Genomic DNA, 24432 nt, shown 5'->3' on the forward strand with positions numbered 1-24432 from the left:
CCTCCCCGCGACCCTGACAGCAGGATAAGCGGTTTGGATAATGGATGAATGGATAGCTTGTTATATCTTCACTATGGCAGCCAAATGCAGAGAAAAAAAAGCAGGTGGCTGCAAGTTTGAAGAAGTGAAGTTGTTGCAAAGCTCAGACATTTACCAGCGATAACAAACACCAGTCTATAGGTCTAAGTAAAAGAAGACCATCTTCAACAGTGTAGTTTTTACCAGCAGGGGTTTTGTGTACTCCGACTGTGAATGTGACATGGTTCAACAAAATACTGCACCTCACTGGAAATACCAGTCAGGTTCTCTCACCAGGAGTGCAAAAGGCCATACTTAGGTTTTGAAACAAGTCTGGTGACTACAATTTTTGAGGCCTTTTTGACATAGTCATAAGTGCTTTTAATATTATCAAATGTTCCCAGTGAGTTCACAGAAGTGCTTCACGACTCCAGCATCATTATAGACTTTCCGCTGTTCAAATATACTTTCGACATATTCGGTTTACTAAGTGGTTCAAGAGGACTCCTGTAACCTTTCAATACTGCTATTCCTGTCTCACTTGTCCTCATTTGTTTACCCTTGCTCTTAAAACACCTGAACTAAATACGACCAATAAATCAAGCTGACGTTGCGTCCTTCCTCTGGTGGGGTATGACTTTTGTAGGCCATGAAGTCCTACCGGTTCCTCGTCTTGACGTTACACAATGACAACTCCTGCTCTCCGAGGTGAGCACTTTTATTTAGTAGTTACAACATGCAGATTTCTGTCAAGTGAGTAAAAGCAACAAATTAAAATTCATGCACACATTAAAAAAAAGAAATCAATATAAACATGAGAATCAACTGAGAATGACCACGGAAATGCATCTTACATGAATAAAATGAATGCAAATTTTTAACCATAAATATTCGTAGAGATGATCATTGAGGTTTACAGGGAGGGTGAATAGGAAAATCAGCACTACACATCATGGAAAGAAGTACAATGGTGAGGATGCACTACCCAGATTTTGTATGGGTCTTTTCTTAACATTCCTGGTTTATAACATCTTACACGAGTGCAAATATCATTGCAACACAGAACGTAGGTGAAATCAAAACAGAGAAAACGAAAAACTCTTTCACAGGAAACCTCAACCATATATTTGTTTCCAAAAAATTGTAAAATGAGTAGGTATGGGATGGGCACAAGAAAAACAAACAACTTTTGTAGTTGATCAGCGTAATTTAATCATCATCAGAGGAGTCTCGCTCGATGCTGTAAGCCATGAAGAAAGCTTCAGGGCGGGTAGGGACGAGGGGATGACCCGGTCTCACAATCTCAAAGCCCAGGAAACTGAACGTACGCAGTAGGGATGCTGAGGAGAGAATATGTGATGAGGGAGGAAAATTAAAAAAAATCTGAAACTTTTGAGAATGCTGTTTTTCTTTGCTATAAAGATCCTTGTATTCCAACTGGATCCCTTCTGCCGAGTTTTTGACAGATGTGTAGAATTTTACGCGACAGGTTAAGAGTGCGGGATGATTACTATCTGAAAATGTTTAATTTATATCAGGACATCTAAAAAAAAATCCAATCCACTAAAGATTTTGATAAACTTCTTGATGTCAGGTGGTATAATATACTATAAAAACAGAACAAGCAAATATTCAAGGATAGGTTCCGTTTTTTAACCAATAGCCCATTAAAACTTTGTCAAGAATCGTTAACTATTGAGAAATTGACCACTTACCACCACTGAATCTTCTCCCTGGGCTTCAATACAGTCGAATTGTTTAGGCCCTCAAAAACAATGTTTATCTCCTTTTCTAAAATCGGAAGCTCACACTACTGTTGCATATATCTTAAAAAATAGTTGCAAACCATTCTTTCTAATAAAGTTAAAATGACTTGAGAACAAATGAAGAGGGAACGACCATCCCTGGACGGGGGGGGGGGGGGGGTAAGAGTACATCTGTCGCAATCTTACAATGCTGTGATTGCAACTATTCCCCAGTCCTCTGTGAATAGTACACATTGCCGTTGTAACTCTAGTAAAGGGTCACGGCAATTTGCATTATGAAACCAACTGTTGATTTCGGTCGTCATGCCACTGTATTGTTTATAAGGGTGGGGATATCTGCAGTCAGTTAAGACTGAAGACGTCACATAGATGAGCGATGAATCAGTTCATCGTTTATTGATAAACGTGTCTAGATGAACTGATTCAACATTCTGTGATTTTCTTACCTGGATAATTGAGCATGCATAAAGACATTAAAATAGCTTTACTTTGCACATCTGCAAATATGTTTCCCCTGCTAAACCTGTGCTGATTTCTAAAACCATGAGATTGTAGCCAATGGGACTGTCAGGCGAAAGGACGTCCTGTTCTCCAATGCAAAGTTAACAGATGGATGGGATGTACTACGTCTACTGCAGAAAGTTGTTACATATCAAACTGAATTATGCTCTTACTACTACCACTACTTTCGGCTGCTCCCGTTAGGGGTCGCCACAGCGGATCATCCGTTTCCATTTCTTCCTGTCTTCTGCGTCTTCCTCTGTCACACCAGCCACCTGCATGTCTTCCCTCACCACATCGATAACCTCCTCTTTGGCCTTCCTCTTCTCCTCTTCCCTGGCAGCTCCATATTCAGCATCCTTCTCCCAATATACTCAGCGTCTCTCCTCCACACATGTCCAAGCCATCTCAATCTTGCAGAATTATGCTCTTAATCGAAACATATTCAGAATAAACATCCATCCATCCATCCATCCATTATCCAAACCGCTTATCCTGCTCTCAGGGTCACAGGGATGCTGGAGCCTACCCCAGCAGTCACTGGGCGGCGGGTGGGGAGACACCCTGGACAGGCCGCCAGACCATCACAGGGCTGTCAAACGCACACATTCACACCTAGGGACAATTTAGTGCAGCCGATTCACCTGACCTACATGTTTTTGGACTGTGGGAGGAAACCGAAGCACCCGGAAGAAACCCACACAGACACGGGGAGAACGTGCAAACTCCACACAGAGGACAGCCCGGGACGACCCCCAAGGTTGGACTACCCTGGGGCTCAAACCCAGAATAAAAATAATGAAAAATACACCATTCTACTGCGAGTATCCTGTTTATGAAAAGGAGATATAGCATGTTTTTTTAACAACTGCCAATTGGATGGTGTTGAATTCCAGTGAGAAAATTCAGCAGTGTGTCAATGCTTAAGTGATCAGAAGTTTTTGCAAGAACGATTCTAAATTATGCTAAACGTTTTATTGAGATCTGCATTCGAAAATAGTGACCTTCATAAGGGCTACATAAGAGAAAGGCAAGAATTCCAACAAATTAAAAGAAACAAATTACAGTTCAGAATGAATGTGTTGAAAGGTAGAGTTTCAGACGAATATATATGCCACTTGTAATTTAGAAAAAGATTTCTACTCTGACAGAATGCTAGTCATCATACATTTCATGACATGTTATCGATAGGATTATCCATGTTCACAGATGTTCAATTTCAGGTAGCAACACATTTAACTGTAGAAGTAGGACTTTGATATCAAATACCATTTCAAGTATGCTGGGATATTTTACACCTCAAGGATTTACTTCTTCTTCTTCTTTTTTTTTTAAAATACTTTTCTTGGTCCTGACTTTAAGTTAATTCAATTTGAGAAATTTTCAGTGTCAATTTGAGACTTCTGGAGGACTTGCAAACACCCTACAGTGCTTGGGCATTATCAACATGAGTCATTTCATGATCAGTATGGGTGATTACAGCAGAGTATGGTGTGTGAAATTGCAGAAAATAATTAGTTTACTAATTTCCAGAGATCTGACCGATTTGATTTTTCTGTCAGTGTGTTATAGCTTAATGTATCAGTAAAATATAAAAGCTTACTTTACATAATTTTTCTAAAATGAATGTTTCTTAATTAGTTCTTTGAGGCACCAAGGCAAGACCCTTTTTGATACTTGCACAAATTCCAACACAGACTATTACATCCTCTGCCAAGTATTTTAATCTCAGTACTGTAAGCATGCATTGGACGAATGTGCCAGGTGTGTTAAAAATTACCATAAAACTGTTCAGATCACACTAGTCTGACAAACAGTCAATCAAGTACTATATCAGATCTTTGACTCTCTAGAACAATGGTTTTAGAGGGACGTCTCACCTCTGTCATCACGATTCTTGTGGAAGCAGATGAACACATGATCAACCTGCAGCTGTTCCTCTGCAAACTCCAGCAAGAGCGCAAAACTAGACAACATAAAGAGGGGTATCAATCATGTTAACGAATTACAATGAGTTTACTGCACTGCAGAGGAAAAATAACAGTCATAATGATCTTGAGCCCAAGTCTATGTCCATAGGCAAACACAAACTATCCATTTGTGTACGTCAGGAGGAGCAGCCCTTTATAACCACAGTGACAAACGAAAAGCTGTTAAATGTCCTCAAAGTTATGTCTACTGACCTGTCTTTGCTGCCCTCAGGCAGAGCTCCAGGAGGAATTTCAACATAAAGGTTACCCCCTTTCAGTGCTGCCCTCCAGACACACTGTTTGCCCTCAGAGCGCCTGGGCTCAAAGAGCAGGAAGCGCACTCTGCCGTTGGCAGGGGGAGACTCCTCAAGAACCAGCAACTGAGCATCCTTAATGGCGGGAGAGGAAAGAGATGGACAAGAGGGATAGAAGGAAAAGTGAAACAAATCACTACAGTAGAAATACTAAAACATCAAAGATAAAAGAGAAGTAATAGATTGAAGGATAAACTAATACCATTACTGGTGTACATATGTTGGTGATCTACCTATTGTGCACTTACACCATTTGCACTTGACATGACATGCTCTCATTCACAGAAAGTTAAATCAGTTCATCTGGACATAACGTTGGGCTGATTCAACATTTTATGATTTTTCTTAACTGGATGTTTGAGCATGCATAAAGACAACATGCACTCATGGTTACAATATGACTGATACCAGTACAAGCCACCCACAATTATGGGTGTAAAGGTCTGAGGTCAGCCACACCTCAGTTTTTGATCAAGGTATGATTTGTTTCTTGGTTAAAAAAAAAAACCAAACAAAAACACGTGATACTAACTGGAAGGTTTTTTAATGACTTCATTATACTCTTTGTGATAACCTTTTCTACATTATCGAGAATTTCAACTTTAATAATAAATAAATAGAAAAGACATAACGAGTCAGGGAATTCCCTAGATAGTCTTCATGAAGGCTTGATAGTCTTCAGGAAGTCACAAATTAGCTAAAATGTTAACCTAATGGAACGATTACATATTAATCTTATACAGTGCCTACAAAAAAATCTTTGTCACGTTGCTGTGTAAAACATTGCCATCTTATCAGTGTGCCTCTAATTTTCTGTCTTTTTCATTCATTTGTGATAAAAGTTGACGAAGTCATTCAGTGTTTACTGTTCAAATTGCAGACACTAACATGACACAAGGTTAATTCAACTGATTACAATGCTGATATACAGTGACATACATGGACCTGATTAGTTGGCTGTCAGAAAGGCAAGTACAGGAAATTTGGATTTAGATAGTATAACACATTGAAATGATGATAGCAGTAGGGCTTTAGTCTCCCAGTTGTTTGGTCAATATGCCCTCGCCAGTGTTAATTTTCATCAGGAGAAAAGCACTACATCAATAGACTTCCAGGATTAATCCATTATTTTCGGTGGTGGGAGGGACAGACTACCAGTGAAAATGGGGGGCGATTTGAAAACAACCCCGTTTTCACAACTTTGAACTCGCCCTACCTATTGGGACTGCTAGACCTAACTTACTCAACGTAGCCTAAGTCTTTCACCTTGAGCTGGTTTATTTATTTATTTATTTTTAATGGACTTGCCTCTTTGTATTTAAGAGTAAAAGCTTTAAGTTAATAGGCTATTTTGTGTCTTCCAGATCACACCCATGTAGCTCTGTGTTCGAAGTCGGACATCACAGTGTGGCTGGAACAATAGTGGAGGGTCCTGTGTATTATCATTATTATAAAATAAGACAAGATCAGTTATCTTAAAATGATTTTCTATATTCTTCAATAGTTCTTGTTCTGGGATCACCAGCTGATAGTTATTTTTCAGAAATCATGGGCATGAATATGGGCAGGTGCCCGCCACGCTAATCAGCGCAGTCTTATCATTTCCGTATAAACTAATTAGGTTAAAAATAATTTTAATATGCTGTCAATACTAGCTTCTCATGTTTATTTATAATTCATTTAGGCTAATAAGGCTACCAGGTAGAGTGCACTCACAACACTGGCCAATTTAGTTAATCTGGATAATAACGCAGACCCCCCCACACACAGTCGATTTCAGTCGACCAAGATTTGCTTTGGTTAACGACAGCCCTAGATAGCAGTAACTTAGCCATGGATAAACAGCTAAGCTACTGCTAAGTTAAAATGAGAACAAAAGGTTGTTGTACTCACAGAGTAGAATAGCTTAGCTGAAAGACTGCGATCCCGCTGGTCATTCCCTCGCCCACCTGGGATCTTCAGGGGTGGGAGAGGGGCATCAGGAGCACCACAGAGGCCCCGGACACGGGTTACTGCAACAGCGGGAGCACCTCCTAGGACTGGAGATACTAAAGACAGAAACAAACGCATATGCAAATGGTGCCATTGTCAACGGAGGATGAAAGCGGACAAATGACAAAATTAAGTTATAGTTTAAAAACAGCTACGTCACATCACAAGATGTTAAAAAGTCATTTATGTAAGAAATGGTAGTAAAACATTGGCCAGGCTGAGTGGAAGGACTCAAATACAACACTGAGCTCAGGGTAAAAGTTTAATCTGCAATGGCTGACATAAAAGCCGACTACTTCTTGATAAATGACGAGAAGAAAACACTTTGCATTGGGCACCATGACTAATAAATGAAGCCATGGGGTGGATTTGTTATGCAACCAAGAAACACTAGTTTGTAATGGTTCATCGCTGACAACTTATGAAGAATGAAATAAATGACCGTCGACATGCAAAGTAGCTATTTCTACCAGACAATCACTACAACCCATGATGATGGTTCCCTAGATAATATTCATTCTACCCCATTCATCACTGATTAAGCATGATGAATATGACTAATTGTACAAAAATGATAAGAGTATGGTCATGCTTGACTGATGTAAAACTTCCTCAATGCATTGACTGTGCCACACTCAAATAAAATCAAAGCTGTTTGGTTTGAGTGTGCCAAAGTCTCTCTAGAATCATTTCAAGTTTGGAGTGTCACACAATTCGTGAGGTAATGCCAGCAACCAAGCAAGCAAAACTTCATTTATACTACACATTTCGTTCCAGGTGAAAGAACAATATACTACACAGTGTGGTCTACCACGGAAGTTGCAGCCATAAAAGCTATGCGGGTAGTGTTCAAAATGAAAACACGAGACATAATTAAATACAATTAAAAACAAACACAAATAATACCTGTGAGTTAAAAAACATTAAGAAGTAAATAATAAAATAATTAAGACCAGCAACTGACCAATAAAATTTTTTTACAAGAACATATGATTTAAAACCACTAAAAGTAGGAATAAAATAAATTAGATAACATAATTAAGACCAGCAATTTACAAAAAAAGGATATTATTAACAAAAGGTTAATTCTATGTGTCTGTTCATTAGCCTACTTTAGAACTGCACTGGAAATCTCTAGATGCTGGATAAAATACTTACCAGTATGACCAATGGCTATTTATTTCAGTTTGGTCATCAAAAGCATGTCATCCTGGCATTGTAATTAAAATCAGTGTCATGTTTTCATACCTAAGGCCTTGTTTAGTCAGTATTTCTTGAAAGAAGTCATAATGACATGAACCAAATTAAGCAAAAATATCTGCCAATGAAATAATATCTTAACTAAATTTGGAAATAAGGTTGTGAAGTCTAGATACAAGATAAAATGATCAAACTTGTCATTTCATGAGAGGGTCTAAAGACAGGATGTTGTGTTGCCGTTAAGCCCACTGAGGCAAATTTGTAATTTGTGATATTGGGCTATACAAATAAAATTGATTTGATTTGTAGTACAAGGTCAATTTTTCATGCTCTAGTCAGATAGCAAGAGGTATTAAAGGTCTCCGAGGAATCGTTCATTTCACTATTGATTTAAGAAAAGGCCAACTGCATGCACCTGTGACATACATCTTTCAGTTGCTGAAATGTCATGTACATTAATTCTGATATCAAGTTCATTATTCACACGGCTGGTGACCAAACGCAAACTAAAATAGCATAATAATGAAAAAAATCTCACAAAAGGAGCTGAATGTATTAAAGGAATTAAAGGTGATGTTCATTGGCATAAACCTGAACAGAAGAATGAGAGTAGGAGAGTGACAAAGGACAGATTATCAGTTGAGCTGAGGAATTGGTAACTTCATCATAACATCAACATAGAAACCAGTAACAGTTTATAAAATTCCCTAAGATGGACCAGCCTTTTGGATTCAGAGACCAGTAAATGTGTTCCAAATATTTAGCCTTACTTTTATATGTGTGCGTGTCTGCATGTTGCGAGCTGCATTTACTGGCCTAATCTAGAGTTCCCGTCAGGAACAAAACCCATTAGTTAGAGCCTCGCGCGCCCCAGCGACTAACACTCTCGCCGACGCTTGCTTACGCAAGCACCACTGCTATGCTGTATGTGGAGCAGGAGTGTGAAAACCAAATAAGAGCCATTGTTACTCTCATTGCTCACCCTCTCCATCTGCAATATCCAAGGTATCACCCAATGATGTATGGCATATCTGTTACGTAAAAGCAAATATGATGGCTAGAGTACTTGGCATAAGGAGTTGTTCTATCCCACTTGCAGATTATGTAAAAAGACAACTGACTACCAACATTATATAAAAATCCTATCTGCAACCTTATAGTCAACCTGTACTGCATTCTAACAAAAGTGTCACAGGCCTTCAGTCTTGATTCCTCATAACCTTAAAATAAAATAATTTAAAAATCTTGTTACATTTTATTAATATGTAATATCTAACCGCCCGTCTAGTTAAATTGCTTGCATACGGGAAACCGTAATAAGCTAATAAAACCGGTTGATTCTAAATCTGAGCTGTTAACAACATTCTTTTTCAAATCCCTATGTTCACAGTAGGCGGCAACATGCATTCAAGACTAGGGTAATCTTGGTTAAAACAGCTGCTCTGGTCACATGGGGGATGAGTCTAAAGCTTTTTCTTGCATAACAGGAGCTTTTCCGTGTGAATGAATAAGATGTAAAGAAGAGGAAATAGACTAGTGATCCTAGACAATACGCTGACCCAAAAGGGAATACGTGTGCCTTTTCACTCTAACCTTTAAATATTTGATAGGCTTGGTAAAAGTAAAGGAGCAATCAAGTGCTTTGTTTTAAAAATACTAAAAACATATGCACTGGTCATGAATAATCCCATAGTCTACACACACTAAGGATGGGCTGCCACCACATCAAAAGAAACCTTGCATAACAGCATCTACACTTGTCCTCAAGTTATATTGCGAGCAGGCTTCATAGCTCAATAACATTAAAATGTATTAACCTGTAAAAGGTAAGATTATAAATTACAGTTTAACTGGGATAAGACAGGAACCGCCTTTCAGTCAGCAGATAGTCAGAACTGGATCAAAGCCACTACAGTACTTCCCCTTCAAAGGCCAGAGCAGAAATTTCCTGAAGTTCTAGAGGGCTGTAGAACTAGACAAACGGCCATTTCCATGTAGTGTTCAACCAACCAATCAATCAATCAATCAATCAATCAAGTTGCATTTTATATAGCGCTTCTCTAGCTGCAACAGCCCTTCAAAGCGCTTCTCTTTCTGCAGCACTTAAAAGGCCATTAAGGCAGGAAACATGCCACCTAGTCAGACTTTAACCAGTCTGGGTCCACTAGTTCAGCTGTGTGTACCCATTATGGTTATTACCACAAGTTGGCTCGGGAAATAGGATACAGGCAGGCTTAAGAATATTCTTAGCAGTTTTCAGGCCTCGGGGTGCTCAAACGCCTTGTATAAGACCAACTGTTCCTCTATTACACAGCGCGATTAGCACCTGAGGCGAAGTGGTAGAAAAGCTAGCCAAAACTCGTCAATCTAGCCACGAATATAATAGCGTCACGTTAAATATCGTCAGCCATGAGCCTTTTTGGTTAGGTTAAACATTAACTCGGGAGGTACGAGTACATTTTAACGGCACTTCTGGTTTAAGCCTACGTTAAATTAGTTCGAGAGTCGCGTGTTTTTATCAATTCTTGTTTTCGTTCCAAGAACATTAACTAGAAACGTTAGCTAGCCGTTAGCTGATGTAGCTTTAAATAGCAAGATATCCGGCCATTTTAACAGACACGGAATTGACACGACAACACAGCAAAAAAAAAATCACTTAATCGAATTAGGTACCCTACAAAATATAGGTATGAAGCCCTTTTTATCGATAGCGTATTGACGGTAGACATCGAGCCACGGCCAGCTAGAACGTTAGTTAGCTAGCTAGTTAGCTTGGCATATTCATGTAACATTGCCATGAGCTACTGTTAGCTAGCTAGGCTAACTAGCGCTACCACAACATCGTTGACTGTCAGATGGCGTCTATTTGCTGGATAACGACATTGAACGACTAGGTGTCTCAAAACCTTGATTACCTATTACTTCATTTATAAGGTGGTGTCAGAATCTATTTTGAACTGGCTTTGACTGCAGTTGTATTCAATTTCTGGGCTATTGAGTGGAAAGATAATTTTGTTTCGAAAACGGTGTAAACAAGGCATATGGATGTATTGTACCAATCCATATTTTCCGTCGCGTATCTAGGCCGCGCCTGTGTGAGTTAGCTGGCTAACGACAATCGTAACAACAACGTACCTTTCACTTTCTGGTTTATTACTGGTTTGTTCAATAACTGGCATCTTGGATAAGTTTCTCTCTTTTTCTCTAACAAAACAATGGCTATTCAATATCGTCTGTAGGTTGGATTTAACCATCCGGCCAATGTCCACTCCGGCAGAACGCTGTTGTCTCTCCTCGCCAAATGATGAATAAGGAGGACGAGCAGCGAGCTTTGACAGAGGGGAGTGTCCCGACGATCATGACGTATGTCTCTGAAAACGTGACGCAGTTCATTAACAAATGGACAATACTGTCTAACATAACCAACTATTTAGAATCTAAAATATTCATGGTCTCCTAATTACATTATCAGGGAATATGTCAAACTGAGGTTGTGTCTGGGCCTCTGTAAAGCTGTATACATGTACAAGATCACTCCCACAACACCATACTGTTAATTCAAATTTTAACCATATTATGTCATCTTGAATCTCTTTCCATTGGTCAATGGAGTACAGTTGCTAGCTACACCAACTCTGACTCTGGTAACTTATAACCAATCTATACTCAAGTATCAGCACTCATCCTGAATGTCATTTTTCTTTTTTCAAGCGCTCTCATCTGTGGCTGCCAATCAAAAAGCAAAGGAATATGATGCAGGGTGTGCATGACACTCTCTGTAAGCGCATAGAGACGAAATCACCATCAACACAGCAGGACTAAACCTCAGTTTTACAGAGAAACACCATTGTAAAAGTCCAATCAGGTGAGTTTTTCCTCCTATCTATGCAGATTAGTATGTATAGTTGATAATGAAACTTGTTTTAAACATTTTAGTGTATATTCTAGCTATGTAGTGTGGATGACTATTTTAGGCTATGTTACATCTGTTGATGACAAGTTTTAGAAAACTGATCGTGCACTCTCCTGTTGTACTGAAGACCCACGCAATCTACAGTGAATTTGACATTCATTTGTATTGTCAAAAAGGAAACCTTATACTTACTTACAACTTTCCTCCAGATAAAAATGTGCCTAAATCTCATCCTGTAGGACAATGAATAAGAGCTGGAATAAAATCGTCTGAAAGTGTCACAAGTAAGCCAAGTCTACAGCTATCTTATTACTTCACCCAATTAAATTCAGCAGTCAATACATGAAATTTTGCATGTTTTTCCATGCTGCTGAGTGTGCTGTGTTTACCCCCTAGTGTCTTACGAACGGATTCTATCCATCCAAAGTTTGAGTGAGGTGCCAAACCCATGGAAGGGATTCACAATGAATCGCTGCCTAGTACTGGCACTAATTGTTGTAGTTGTGAGCTCTGGTGTGAATAACATACATGGTAAGTAGTGAGATATAACCATGATGACATATTTAATAACTTTTCCCCTTTAGAGAAAACACAGCTGACTCATGGAATTCACTGAAGAAAGCATCCATTCATTCATTATCCAAATCGCTTATCCTGCTCTCAGGGTCGCGGGGATGCTGGAGCCTATTCCAGCAGTCATTGGGCGGCAGGCGGGGAGACACCCTAGACAGGCCGCCATGCCATCACAGGGCCCACACACACACACACACACACACTTGCTTGCTTGCTGGTTGTCCATCGTGCCCGATGATGACCATCTTCTTCTATTTGTGGGTCCTTTGAGGACTCAGATAGCAGAAGATACCTGCGTAGAGATGGTTTTTAAAGTGGCATGGGGGGTGCGCTTCTCCCAACGCCACATGACTTGATTGTAGAGGAGATGGTTCCGATGGCAAGGGGGATCCCTAGACGACCGGCACCTCCACACAACTGCAGGGGGCTGCCGGAAATCCAGTTTTTCGGAAACCGCCTCGAAGCGTGCTGCCACAGCTTGCTTTTCTGTTGGGGTAAGCTCCCTTAGCCTTATGTCTTCCAGACTCACCCACAAGGCAGCGGGGCAGTGGTTGATAGGTGCCAGGGCGTGTCCACCAGGGTGGGCCTGCACACCATATCTCTGGGGCCCACTGCTGCTCCGAGATCCCCTGCCAAGTTAGCCTGCGGCCGCAAGACCCCAGTTACCATGTGTGGCCACGGGGAGGCCTGGCAGGAGTCTTGGTGAAGGAGAGGCTATGTACTGGCAAGGAAAGGCTTACACGCTAGGATGCTTCCCTATTCGCCACAAAGGCTAGCCAGCGGCAGCAAGCTAAGGGCAAGAAGGACACAAGCAGGTTGGAAGAACACATGCACCTTCCCTCCAACTACACACTGCTGCACTAGACGCATCACAACACCCTGTGTGTATGTACACACACACACACACACACACACACACACACACACACACACAATCATACCTAGGGACAATTTAGTATGGCCAATTCACCTGACCTACATGTCTTTGGACTGTGGGAGGAAACCAAAGCCCCCGGAGGAAACCCACACAGACATGGGGAGAACATGACAATTCCACATAGAGGACGGCCCGGGATGACCCACCAAGGTTGGACTACCCCGGTGCTCGAACCCATGACCTTCTTGCTGTGAGACAACTGCACTAACCACTGCGCCACCGTGCCGCCTATATCCATGATGACATATTTAATCACTTTCCCCTTTAGAGAAAACACAGCTGACACATGGAATTCACTGAAGAAAGCATCCATTCATTCATTCATTCATTACCCAAACCGCTTATCCTGCTCTCAGGGTCGTGGGGATGCTGGAGCCTATCCCAGCAGTCATTGGGCGGCAGGCGGGGAGACACGCTGGACAGGCCGCCAGGCCATCACAGGGCCGACACACACACACACACACACACACACACACATTCACATATTCACACCTAGGGACCATTTAGTACGGCCAGTTCACCTGACCTACATGTCTTTGAACTGTGGGAGGAAACCAGAGCATCCAGAGGAAACCCACACAGACACGGGAAGAACATGACAACTCCACACAGAGGACAACCCGGGATGACCCCCAAGGTTGGACTACCACGGGGCTCGAACCCAGGACCTTCTACTGTGAGGCAACTGCACTAACCACTGCGCCACCTTGCTGCCGCTGAATAAAGCAAACAAGCTGTATATCTAATGCTGATTTGAAAGTTTGCTGTTGATGTCATAAATTTCATTTTCTTATGATCCTAACACCCTTGAATAATTTGATGTCACATTAATTGATTTCAAATTGCTTCATTGTATGGACAACACACACACACACACAATGAGGTCTTTAGCTCTTTCTCTTCTGCTCAGCTCAAAAAGCATTCACTACCGTTTCTCATTTTGTTTTCTAGATGCGTTGGATTCCTTCCTTGATGAAACAGACCTGGGAATCATGTCTTATGTTGGGAGTCTACAAGATGGTTCTACAGCACAGGTACTGCCTAATCCATGACTACTATGCCTTAAACTAGAGGCTTTTTAGCAGGATGATTGCCCGCTTGCACCATGATTGTAGGACAGGCCCCATTTGGAGTCAAAAACATAAGCAGGATGTAATCCACTGAGCTACCCTGGACCAATAAAGCTCAATAGTTCATCACTACAAATCTGTTTCCTTGCAGTGGCGAGTTGTAATGCAGACAGAAGTTTTACCAAAGCAGAACAGGACAATTTACACTGGATTTTGCATTAAATGTAAACGAATAATTCCATAATCTATATAACTTGTCATAATCTGATCAATGAAATGAAAGACTTGTCCAGCAATTGACTTCTAAAGATGCTTTTATCTTTTCAAATCTTTTTCGCCCATGCGTGGTTGTACGTTCTTTGACTTGCATGGTGTGACAACTGTTGGGCTGAGCGCTCTGTGAGTCAGAGGCTGCATTATGTTCCCCTGTGGTGTGTGTCTCCAGGGCTCTCTGTGGGACAGTCTGCTGTGGTGGAGTTGGGGATCTGAGGAAGTTGGAGTGATACGAAGAAGAAAAAAGCCAATCACCGCAAAAGGAATTTTGAAACCCAAAAAATAAGGAAATCAAAACGTGACCGGCTGCGAAAAGAAAAGTGAAAACATCATTCAATGGGATGGGGAGTCAAAGAGGCCATCTATGTGAAGAGGGAACGATCATCCCTGAACCTGAGTGGGAAGGGGGGGGGGCTAAGAGTACAACTGTCGCCATCTTATACTGCTGTGATTGCAACCATTCCCCAATCCTCTGTGAAAAGTACACATTGCCATTGTACTAGTTAATGGTCATGGCAATTTGCATATGAAACTGATGGTTGGTTTGGGTCGTCATGCCACTGTATTGTTTATAAGGGTGGGGATACCTGCAGTCGGCTGACACTGAAGAGGTCACTTAGATGAGTGACGACACGTTTCTCTCTCAATAAATGTTGTGTCCAGACGAACTGATTCAACTTTCTGTGATCATTGAATGAAAGTTGATAAGTAATAAGAAAATGTTCAGACTTCTTATAGAAGAGTTTATAAATTCTGTGTTTAATCATATTAAGAAATTAAAGAATGTATTTGTCAATTTTATCCTTTGTACAGCAGAGAGTGAGGACAGTTTGTATAAACATAAGTTCTTGGTCTCGTACGATATGTGCTAACACACAAGTCTTAGAATAATACATTATAAATCACCGAACCGAACTGAAGATCACAGTTACAATTACGATTCGGTTTGTAAAATCGCTCATTACCAGATTGGAGTATGGTCTTACAGTCAGCAGTCACCTGTTCTGCTCATTAGTACAAGATGTTGTGAAAAGTACTTTGTAAGAAAACACATGACACAAACACAACATGTAGAATCCAATACAGTCAAAGTCAAGAGTTTCACTTTGGTAACACGTTGGCTTTAGTTGCCTTTCCCCTCTCTTGGAAGTCATTTAGTCGAAAAATGAGCAGCCACATAAAGTTAATCACCAAACTAAACAAAGTAATATTACCAGTGTTCGAAATTATTACAAAGCAGACATGACACATAACCATGAACCAAAACTGTGAAAAGTATCTCAGAACAGGAATCTCAGAACAGCCACTACTCTTTATGAACTTTACTATGAACTATGTATAAAATAGTGACCAAAACATTGCGCTGGGCACATATACATGGAATATATTTATCTACAAGCAGAATATTCAGGCCTCTGAATTAAATCATGTTGTTTATTTTTTTTTACCTGGGTATCAATACTGTATGCATTTGTGTCTTTTTCCCAGCTACGTTCTAAGGCATAAAACACAAAAGGGAAATAGCCCTAGCGACATTGACACTCCTTGGCCACCATATTGATTTGAATTTTCAAATAAGTCTCACTCGAACTCCTCACCTCCACGACTTGCAGGTCTTCATAGGCGATGGGCACACAGCACAGCGAACGCTCCGCCGCCGGGCCGGTCTTGAGTTTGCTTAGAATGAAGGCATGGCTGTTCTCAATGGTTACGAGGGTACCACAAATTCCCCAGCAGTTGTTGATGTTGGCGATGGTGGGGGCCATGAGGTAATTTTTCATGGGCACGGAGAGGCTATGCAGCTGACAGAGGTTGTGCTTCGCCGTGCCGTTCTGATCTGCCCTGGTGGCCCGCTGAACTCTCTCGGCCTCATAAATACGTGTCACTGTTTGCAGAGCCTTCATCAGCAGAAAAGCGCGGTATTGGATCTGCCCTGGAAGGTGCGGGTGTAGAAGGGTGAAACAGAGGCAGGAGATGGCAACGATGGAGATATATGTTATTCATGTTACGGTCAGAATGTTTGGAAAAAGGCTGATATTGTTGAATATGATTTCAACTGCTCATTGATAAAAAAAAAACTCACTAAAGGTGTTATTTTACATAGTCCCGAGGGCCGTTTTTGATGAGAAATAGACTCCTCATAGATTCACCTGTTACTGGTTTGTCTTTGGGAAATGCACTGAGCGCTTTGAGCCTCCCCAGCCTTTCAATGGCCACCGGCGCCACCTCCACCTCCAACATGGCATCTGCCAGCTGCTCCATGGCCTGCTCTAACCTCTGTCGGAGCACCTCCACCAGCACGGGGGGCAGTGCCAACTCCCCACTGTGTACCTGAAGCACAGGGCCTTTTGGGGGAAAGAAGAAGAGTGTGGGGGCCGAGGAGTTTAGCAGCTCCGCCAGGAGGGTCTCGCTGGAGGACAAGCCCAGAGCAAGGGAGGGGAGAGACTGTAAGGAGCCCAGTTGTACTGGAGCAAACCCTGGGTGACTCTGGGGCCGGACTTCGCTCAGGAACTTCTGAAGCTCACAAAGGAAGGAGATGGTGTCTGAGGGTCCCAAGAAGGAACATGTGGCTTGTGTATTTCTGAGGAAGATAATTGTTAAAGCTTAGAGCTTCATAAAACAACACATCTTACTTGTAGCCTGGTAATATTTGAGAAAGGGGGGGTATGTGAGCCAAAGCAACCTGACATCGCTCTCCAGGTCTAACATGAAAAGAAGAAATGGAGTCATAGTGATGTTACTCCCTGGTCCTCCCCTGCCCAGGATCTCTTGCAGTATTTGCCCTTCAACAGAGCAGAAATATGTTTGAAAATAAGCTGAGAAGTGCACACACTACAAAGTGAACATCTGGAAAATGAGACACGAGCTTGTTACCTGTGTTGGGGTCTTTTTTCTCCACAAACAGCTTCCAGCTCTGATGAGCATTGTCTGCTGATGCCTTCCCTGTCAATGCGACGTATCGTGTTTGTTCTGAAATGCAGACCGTCTGGGTAGGATCAAAACACAAAAGATATTGACACTGTTGGAATACCAGGCAAAAGATTGTGTCTTCCACTGTATTTACTGTCAGGGTCTCCTCTGTCTCAGTATTCTGCTTTTGAAATGCCTGCATGAATGTCTTCCAGAATTATCTCTTAATGTAAAGGAATCAAACTTCAAAATGAGAATTTATCATAAATATATTCAATTAGACATGTAGGTCAGGCGAATCGGCCATACTAAATTGTCCCTAGGTGTGAACGTGTGTGTGTCGGCCCTGTGATGGCCTGTCCAGGGTGTCTCCCCGCCTGCCGCCCAATGACTGCTGGGATAGGCTCCAGCATCCCCGCGACCCTGAGAGCAGGATAAGCGGTTTGGATAACGGATGGATGGATTCAATTAGCCTATAGAAAGGCGATTAAGTCACTTGGTGTCATCAGAAAAAATGTCCTCTGGTTCAACATTCCTATCGTTTATCTTCGTATTATAACCCCATTTACCCATATTTTCTGTACAGTAACATTGCATGGGCTGCCCCGTGTCCTACCTCTCTTCACAAAATGATCCAGTTGCAGAAACATGTGTAAGATTTGTTACTCACTTGTTATGAGCCATCTTTCTCCACTCTCTAAGCTAAATGTGCTCCCAGCCTTTAATGTGAATATTCACATAGCATGTTCTTTTATATACACGTCTGTACATTATCCTGAATTACTTCCATGTCAAGACCTATTTTGCCTCGATTCTCAAGTTCACACATACTACATACACATCATACCACCAGACACAACAGTAGTTTCCACTCTTCTCAGTGTAAGTTTTCAATTCAGCACAGACGGCTATGGAATAAATACTGTATATGACCGACTTTCAGTCAGTCATCTCTCTCCCTGTCAATACAGGTTAACGTCCATGTTCATTCACCATTCTGGCATATGATATTCCATGTTCTCTCTCCCTCTCTCTCGCACTCTCTCTCGCGCTCTCTCTCGCACTCTCTCTCCTTCTTATTCGTCTTCTCTAGTTTGTTATTTCATCATTATTATTTGCTTACAACTCTAGTGGGCGAACTTGAATAAGCCCTTTAGGCTTCCCTCCTCCCCTGCATGTAATTTTTTTTCATATTATTATGAATTTGTGCAAATAAAATAAACATCAATGAAAAGAAGCACATCTGTCTTCGTCATCGTCACACAAAAAAACGGGCACCTAATAGCTGGCTTGGTACATACAAGTTTGTTCTACACACCCATGGAGTTTTGTAGCCCTGAAGTTTGTCTCAGAGGCGTTGTAGAACGTGCCTGCAGGGCCTTGCGCCTGGCCTACATTACCGCAGTTTTAGATTATTATTTTTTTATGACTGTTCTTGACACAACAGACTTCTAAAATGAAATTCCTGTGTGTCAATTCCATTATACATAGTCAAGGTCACATGAACATTTTTTAAATAAATTATTCGGGTTTTTTTTATTATTATTATTATTTTTGATATTGCGCCGCTATGTAGTGCGTGCTCCATCTCGTTGCTCGCTGTGAGGGAGGAGAGGGAGAAACAATGCTGGCTGCACGAGAGCACATAAACACGAGCCGGGTGCTGAGAAAAGGAAAAAGAAAAGAAAAGAAAAAGAAGGAAGACCTCAACAAAACACTGCGAGGATCGCCGGATAAATTTATCAACACTTCCAGACATGGGGTGGTTGAGCAGGTGTCCACGCTAGCGGGTGTATGTGACCGCATGGGGCCGTAGGCCACGTGTAATGACCGGTCTGAAAAATGATCTGAAGCCTGAATGAAATGTAGGCTGTAGATGTGAAACACTGAATTATGACATACTGTCACACTTCAACATGCCAAAAATAAAGTGAAGCTGAGCTGACTTGATGTAAAGCCAGTAGTTTCACAGTTGATTTTTTTTTCATTTGAAAGACTATATCCAAAGGAATTGAATCAAGTGCAACTGGACTTGGTATATATCCGTGAAGACGTTTCGCCTCTCATCCAAGAGGCTTCCTCAGTTCGTGCCTTTCTGACTAGACCAAGCTAGTCAGACTAGCTTGGTCCAGTCCAGTTGCACTTGATTCAACTCCTTTGGATAATCATGACCTGGATGAATGAGACCTGAATGAGAACATTCACAGACTTGAAAGACTATAATAGCAAAAAGTCATAGCTGAGACTATGTGCATGATGATGTTGTATTATTCTACTTGTTAAAAATGCATTGCACTGAGATTACACAAGCAGTAGAACTAGAAGAACTGCGTGCAGAATTTGAACAACTATGTGCGCGTAACTGTGATTCAGCCCCCCCCCCCAACCGTCAATGGTGCTGCTAGAAGTGCTCAACTAATGAGGAGCGGAATATCAGTACAGATGCAGGGAAAAAAGCAGCTGGTGAGTGCGCGACGCACGAAACAGGCTTGTACTGCCATGTATTAAACCCCCCCCCCCCCGCATCTGTATTGTAACGTGCATGGATAAGAAGACACGCTGGCCGCTGGCTCGTGGGTCTGACCCTTTAGTCGAGCGGTTAGCGATGCCTCCTGCGGTGCGGGCGACACGGGTTCGCTTCCCGGCCGCGGCAGTTCCTGTGATTGCGTTGTCCCCCGAATTCGCTACAGTATTGATAACCGTGATTCATGCGCATGCACGTCAATGAGCCGGGCCTTGCATGTCAAGTTCGCACAGGGCCTGGCATGCCCCCCTGTGGTGGTCCTGCCAGGGTTACCCCTGAATTTAGACACCAGTTGGCTAACACTGATGTCTTTGCAAGCCTAGGTGACAGCAAAGCAAGAGGTACACAACAGATGTTAGGGGGAAGGAATTACAAATAACCATGACAGACAATCTTGAGAGCTAAATTCCACGAGTGTGTAAGAACAAATTCATACGTGTGAATGAATGATGACCGAGGCTGTGGTTTACAGTCACTATACCTTAATGGCGGGGCCTTACCTGTGCGTTTGGGTTCAGAGACTGACTGGTGAAAGTGATGGCCAGGTCACCTGCTGCTGCAGGGGCGCTTCTAAATGACAAGAGCAGGATGGGCTTGAGCCTCAGCAGGGGAGACTGTGGGAGGGTGAGGGTCAAGACAAGCCTTCCTCCGTCTTCTTCCTCTTCCAGCAACTCTGAAACCAAACAGTCCATATGCAAGACATACTTGTTTAGCGACATTCACATGGAGGAAAAAAACCCAGCAAACAAACAAACGAGAAGATTTGAAAGACGCTTCACCAGTACCTTTGGTTGGGTACAAAACATCCAGTTCATTCCCGTGTTCTCGGTTTGCTGCATTGACAAGCTCTGTTAAGACTGTCCCCCGTGGACCATCAGAGTTTATGCAGACTCCAAAGCGGGTCAAATCTTTGTTTGTTAGTTCACGCTCTTTCCCCCAACCTTCATGCAACACTGCAAATATATCGTCCGCAACCTCCCCCCGTCTGTAATTCGTCATACGTTTGGACTTTGTCTTGCCTCCTTTGGTTGTAATGGAAGAGGTCACATGAGTTAATGTGCACAAGAAAGTCAGTATTCTGTACACACATATGGTAAAGCAAATATTCTGTATCATCCTCATTCACTAAAAACAAAAAAAAGAAGTTAGAAGAGCAGCACAGAGAAAACTGTGACACTGGCAAAATGTTTTACTGCAGAATTATAAACGGCAGCAATACAACAGTTGGTCAAAGTAGTAAGGACTGGTAATGCACAATCCACATAGTATATGGAAATGCAAAGACCAGCGCATAAAATTGTATAAACAGACTTCATGCTCCATACATGAACATCTATAAAGCTGGTTGACGGATAATAACATGCACAGTAACTCTCACCCGTCTCTGTGGCTGCGACCTGCATCTGGAGTCCATGCAAGCTGTCCCTCTCTATGACCTGCTGGGGTGCCACACGGGCCACAGTCCAGGACATCATCAGCACCGCACAGAAGGAAACACACAGAACTGGCATGTTCCGTTGTCTGTCTGCCCGTCTGGACAGGTTTTGTATGGGTCAAGCTCAGAGGATGGGATTTATATGAACCAACACCCCTTCACACTGAATGGGGAGCAGCTTGCCAAAACAGTGGTGGGATACGTCCTGTCCTTGATAAGTCGGGGATACTGTTTCAGCTTGATGTTTGGTGTGTCGTAAGGTGTTGTCTCTCGCTTGGATCAGCATATTCCCCTAATCTTACAGTTCAACTGAGATAATGCGAGGAAAAGGGGGCAAAGAAAGGCAGACAATAGGTGGTTTTGTTGGTTCAGACACACATGTAAACCACCCTGTTGATAAGACTCGGACATATAGTGATGAGGACAGACATCCAAGGGAGGAGTTGGTGGGGGGGGGGGGTAGATGATGGATCGACTGTGCTGGAAGATTTTCATAAAGCTCTCACTGTCTCCAGCAAAAAAAAAATTGAGTGTACAAGTGTCCCCCAAGGCCGGAAGGTCCGAGGTGATGCCCAGCTACACTTATTCAAAAGTCGCAATCTCGTGGGACAAACGTGTATTATATTGTTTACAGTAGAAGTGTTACATTAGAAATCTCCCCCAGCCCGGGTCCAAGAGAGAAATCTCACAGCTGCAGCCTTGTTTTGCAGACCGTCAAGGTCTCTTGAGCTGCTCGGTGGCAGCGGACGTCAAGAGATAAACTCAAGGCTCATTCTTGTGCATTCAGAAATGCTACGAGGAATTACAGAGTAGCTTATCCTGTTCTGCTAGCTTTTAAAGGGTCTTCGCAACAATGATTGAAAAACATTTTGACAGGCACCACAGCCCGATCCATCACGTGGGACGAGTTTGTTTGCCTCTTTCCTCACATAGATATCTGCACTGTGGGAAATACTGGTCAAACAAGGGCTTGTATTCACAAGACTCCCAGAGGTTTTTGGTTTGTTTTTTGAATACAAGTGTGAGATATGCACGTCCAGATAATGTCGGGCTTTTTAGGCTGGCAATAAAAATGATAAAATAACAACAGCAAGGCGAGCCTTGAGCTGCAGTCAACATTTCCCCTCCGCAATCCCTTTTCAAAATTTAGTGCCTACACTGTCCAGATGTCCCATATATAAAACAGCTGGGCATGTTGTGCTGCACTTTCCTTTTGTGCCATACTACGTATGCATTGCAAAAAAATTTACACAAATCGCTTTCTCCACAGTGAGGCGAAGATAGCCCGGAGGCGGACGGGGGGGGCTGGGATGAATTCAGAATGTGCACATCACTCAGCAAGAGTATTCATTCATTTTGAGACATGTTGCTCTATGAGCACTGAGGTGCCAAATCTGTTTTAGGGAACAACTGGCGATGGGATTGTTGGCCCGGCTAGCTTTGCAGTGGAAACTGGGTGGATGTTGCCCAGTTTTGTCTGAAGCATTACACACATCCTAAGATCCAGATAATCGATTCATGAAGACACACTAGCTCATTTTTGGCCGTAGCTATGAGCACGGCTTTGAACAGAACGGGCTTCTCTCCAACTAAAAAGGAACGGATGTTGAGACTGGAATAAACCGGGGTCAAATAGATTCAATTAAAATTCCTCCAAATGCATGACATCAAACTCGCCCAGTATGAAACCATTTTTATTAATAATCATAAAAAGCAGAAAAAAAATCTCCATTCATTTTTATCATTTATAACATCTTAAGATAAAAGCACCAACACCAAACAGCAAGAATTTTCCATGAAAACCCAGGGCCTTTAGGAAAGTAGGTTTGCTGTTATTGCACTTCAAACCTGCCCTGGCTTTACCAATCAGAGATCACTATACATAGGTCACATTTGTCTTTAACTGACGCTTACTCCCTTGTAAAGGAAGGGATCGTAACCAAAGGATATTGAATTTCCTTCTTGGCGAGACAGACACCCAGACAGAGGCATTTGTAAGGAGGAAGATGCTGAATGTTGCAACCATTCTGCAACTTCTGAAGGTCAGACTGATGTATAAAGCAGGTTTCTGCTGGAGGAGCTCGGACGTATGTGACAGTGAGAAGTAGTCTGAAGCAGACGTGGAACATCGCTCTAACGCAATTTGTCAACTGAAAGCACCGAGGGCCAATTTTGCCATCATCTTAAGCTAGACTCGCTTGAGGGCAGTCCTGGTCCTGAGTTTGGGGAGTAGAGAGGGAGAGAGTGAATTCATCGTGCCATGAGATGGTGGATGAGTTGGTGACACGCAGTAGTTAAAAGCAATACATCATCTCCAGCTTTCTGAGAAGTTCCTGAGTAAGACCTTTGGCAGGATTCAGAGTAAACAGCCTCAACCACAAAGCTCGCACACATCATCTACCAGGATGGAGCATGCCAGACAACTGCAAAGGAGCTTTAATACAAATCAGGCTTGGATGCCAAAGAGTTAAAACGTCAGCACCTCGTTCCTTTTGACAGATTCCACTGAGCTACATTGACGCCATCCACTCAGGTTTACAAAGCAGGTAACAGCATTCGCCATAACCACACAGCGTTCTCACTGGCACATACATTAAACTGCCCCTCCAGTCTGAGGGAAGTTCTGTAGGTTAGATGGGACATCAGAAAACCACTTAGCAAGCTTGTGTTGCAGATTATTTAAACTTGCATCTCAACATCACAAGAGGAGAGAAGAATATTTATCCATAGCTGCATTTTCCTTGTTTTAAGTGAAGGAGAGCACCATGCTGACTGACTAGTAGTATTAGAACTTGATCGGAATCTTAAGTCACAATTAAAATCAAAATACATAAAAACTGCAATTCTATCAAACACCAAGAGTAAGAAAATCAAAACGGCGTCAACAGTAACAATAATTACAAAAAGACCTTTCAGTGCTGGTAACAAAAGAACTGTAGCTTCTCTGGTTAGGTTTTAGCATGAGCAAATTATCGTCCTCTTTTCAATTGAAAGCTGGCAGGTGAATAACATCTGTGCACTTGAGTCTACAGGACA

The 24432-nt window shown here is 42.2% G+C and overlaps 2 protein-coding genes and 1 long non-coding RNA gene across 4 annotated transcripts; 1 reads left to right on the forward strand and 2 right to left on the reverse strand.

Annotated features, from left to right (window-relative positions):
- Window positions 1-720: 720 nt before the first annotated feature.
- Window positions 721-11079, reverse strand: oaz1a (ornithine decarboxylase antizyme 1a). Its single transcript, XM_056277130.1, is given in 6 exon segments — window positions 721-1358; window positions 4166-4251; window positions 4469-4644; window positions 6463-6549; window positions 6551-6617; window positions 10897-11079. Coding segments are annotated over 6 exon segments (666 nt in total). The 5' UTR covers window positions 11016-11079; the 3' UTR covers window positions 721-1227.
- LOC130110137 (uncharacterized) lies at window positions 10999-15200 on the forward strand. 2 transcript variants are annotated; one of them, XR_008810026.1, is made up of 6 exons: window positions 10999-11124; window positions 11473-11626; window positions 11884-11958; window positions 12071-12205; window positions 14136-14218; window positions 14700-15200. It is a non-coding gene; the product is annotated as an uncharacterized LOC130110137 (long non-coding RNA). The 2 variants fall into 2 exon arrangements; XR_008810027.1 differs by having other exon boundaries at window positions 11914-11958.
- A 118-nt stretch (window positions 15201-15318) lies between these two features.
- On the reverse strand, window positions 15319-21472 carry amh (anti-Mullerian hormone). Its single transcript, XM_056276880.1, has 7 exons — window positions 21340-21472; window positions 20747-20983; window positions 20462-20634; window positions 17402-17513; window positions 17211-17310; window positions 16678-17108; window positions 15319-16460 (listed from the first exon to the last, which is right to left on the reverse strand). Exons 1-7 carry the CDS (start codon window positions 21470-21472, stop codon window positions 16054-16056), a joined length of 1593 nt encoding a protein of 530 aa, XP_056132855.1. The 3' UTR covers window positions 15319-16053.
- Between the last annotated feature and the right edge of the window lie 2960 nt (window positions 21473-24432).

The sequence above is a fragment of the Lampris incognitus genome, chromosome 3 (assembly GCF_029633865.1).
Source record: "Lampris incognitus isolate fLamInc1 chromosome 3, fLamInc1.hap2, whole genome shotgun sequence".
NCBI lineage: Eukaryota > Metazoa > Chordata > Actinopteri > Lampriformes > Lampridae > Lampris > Lampris incognitus.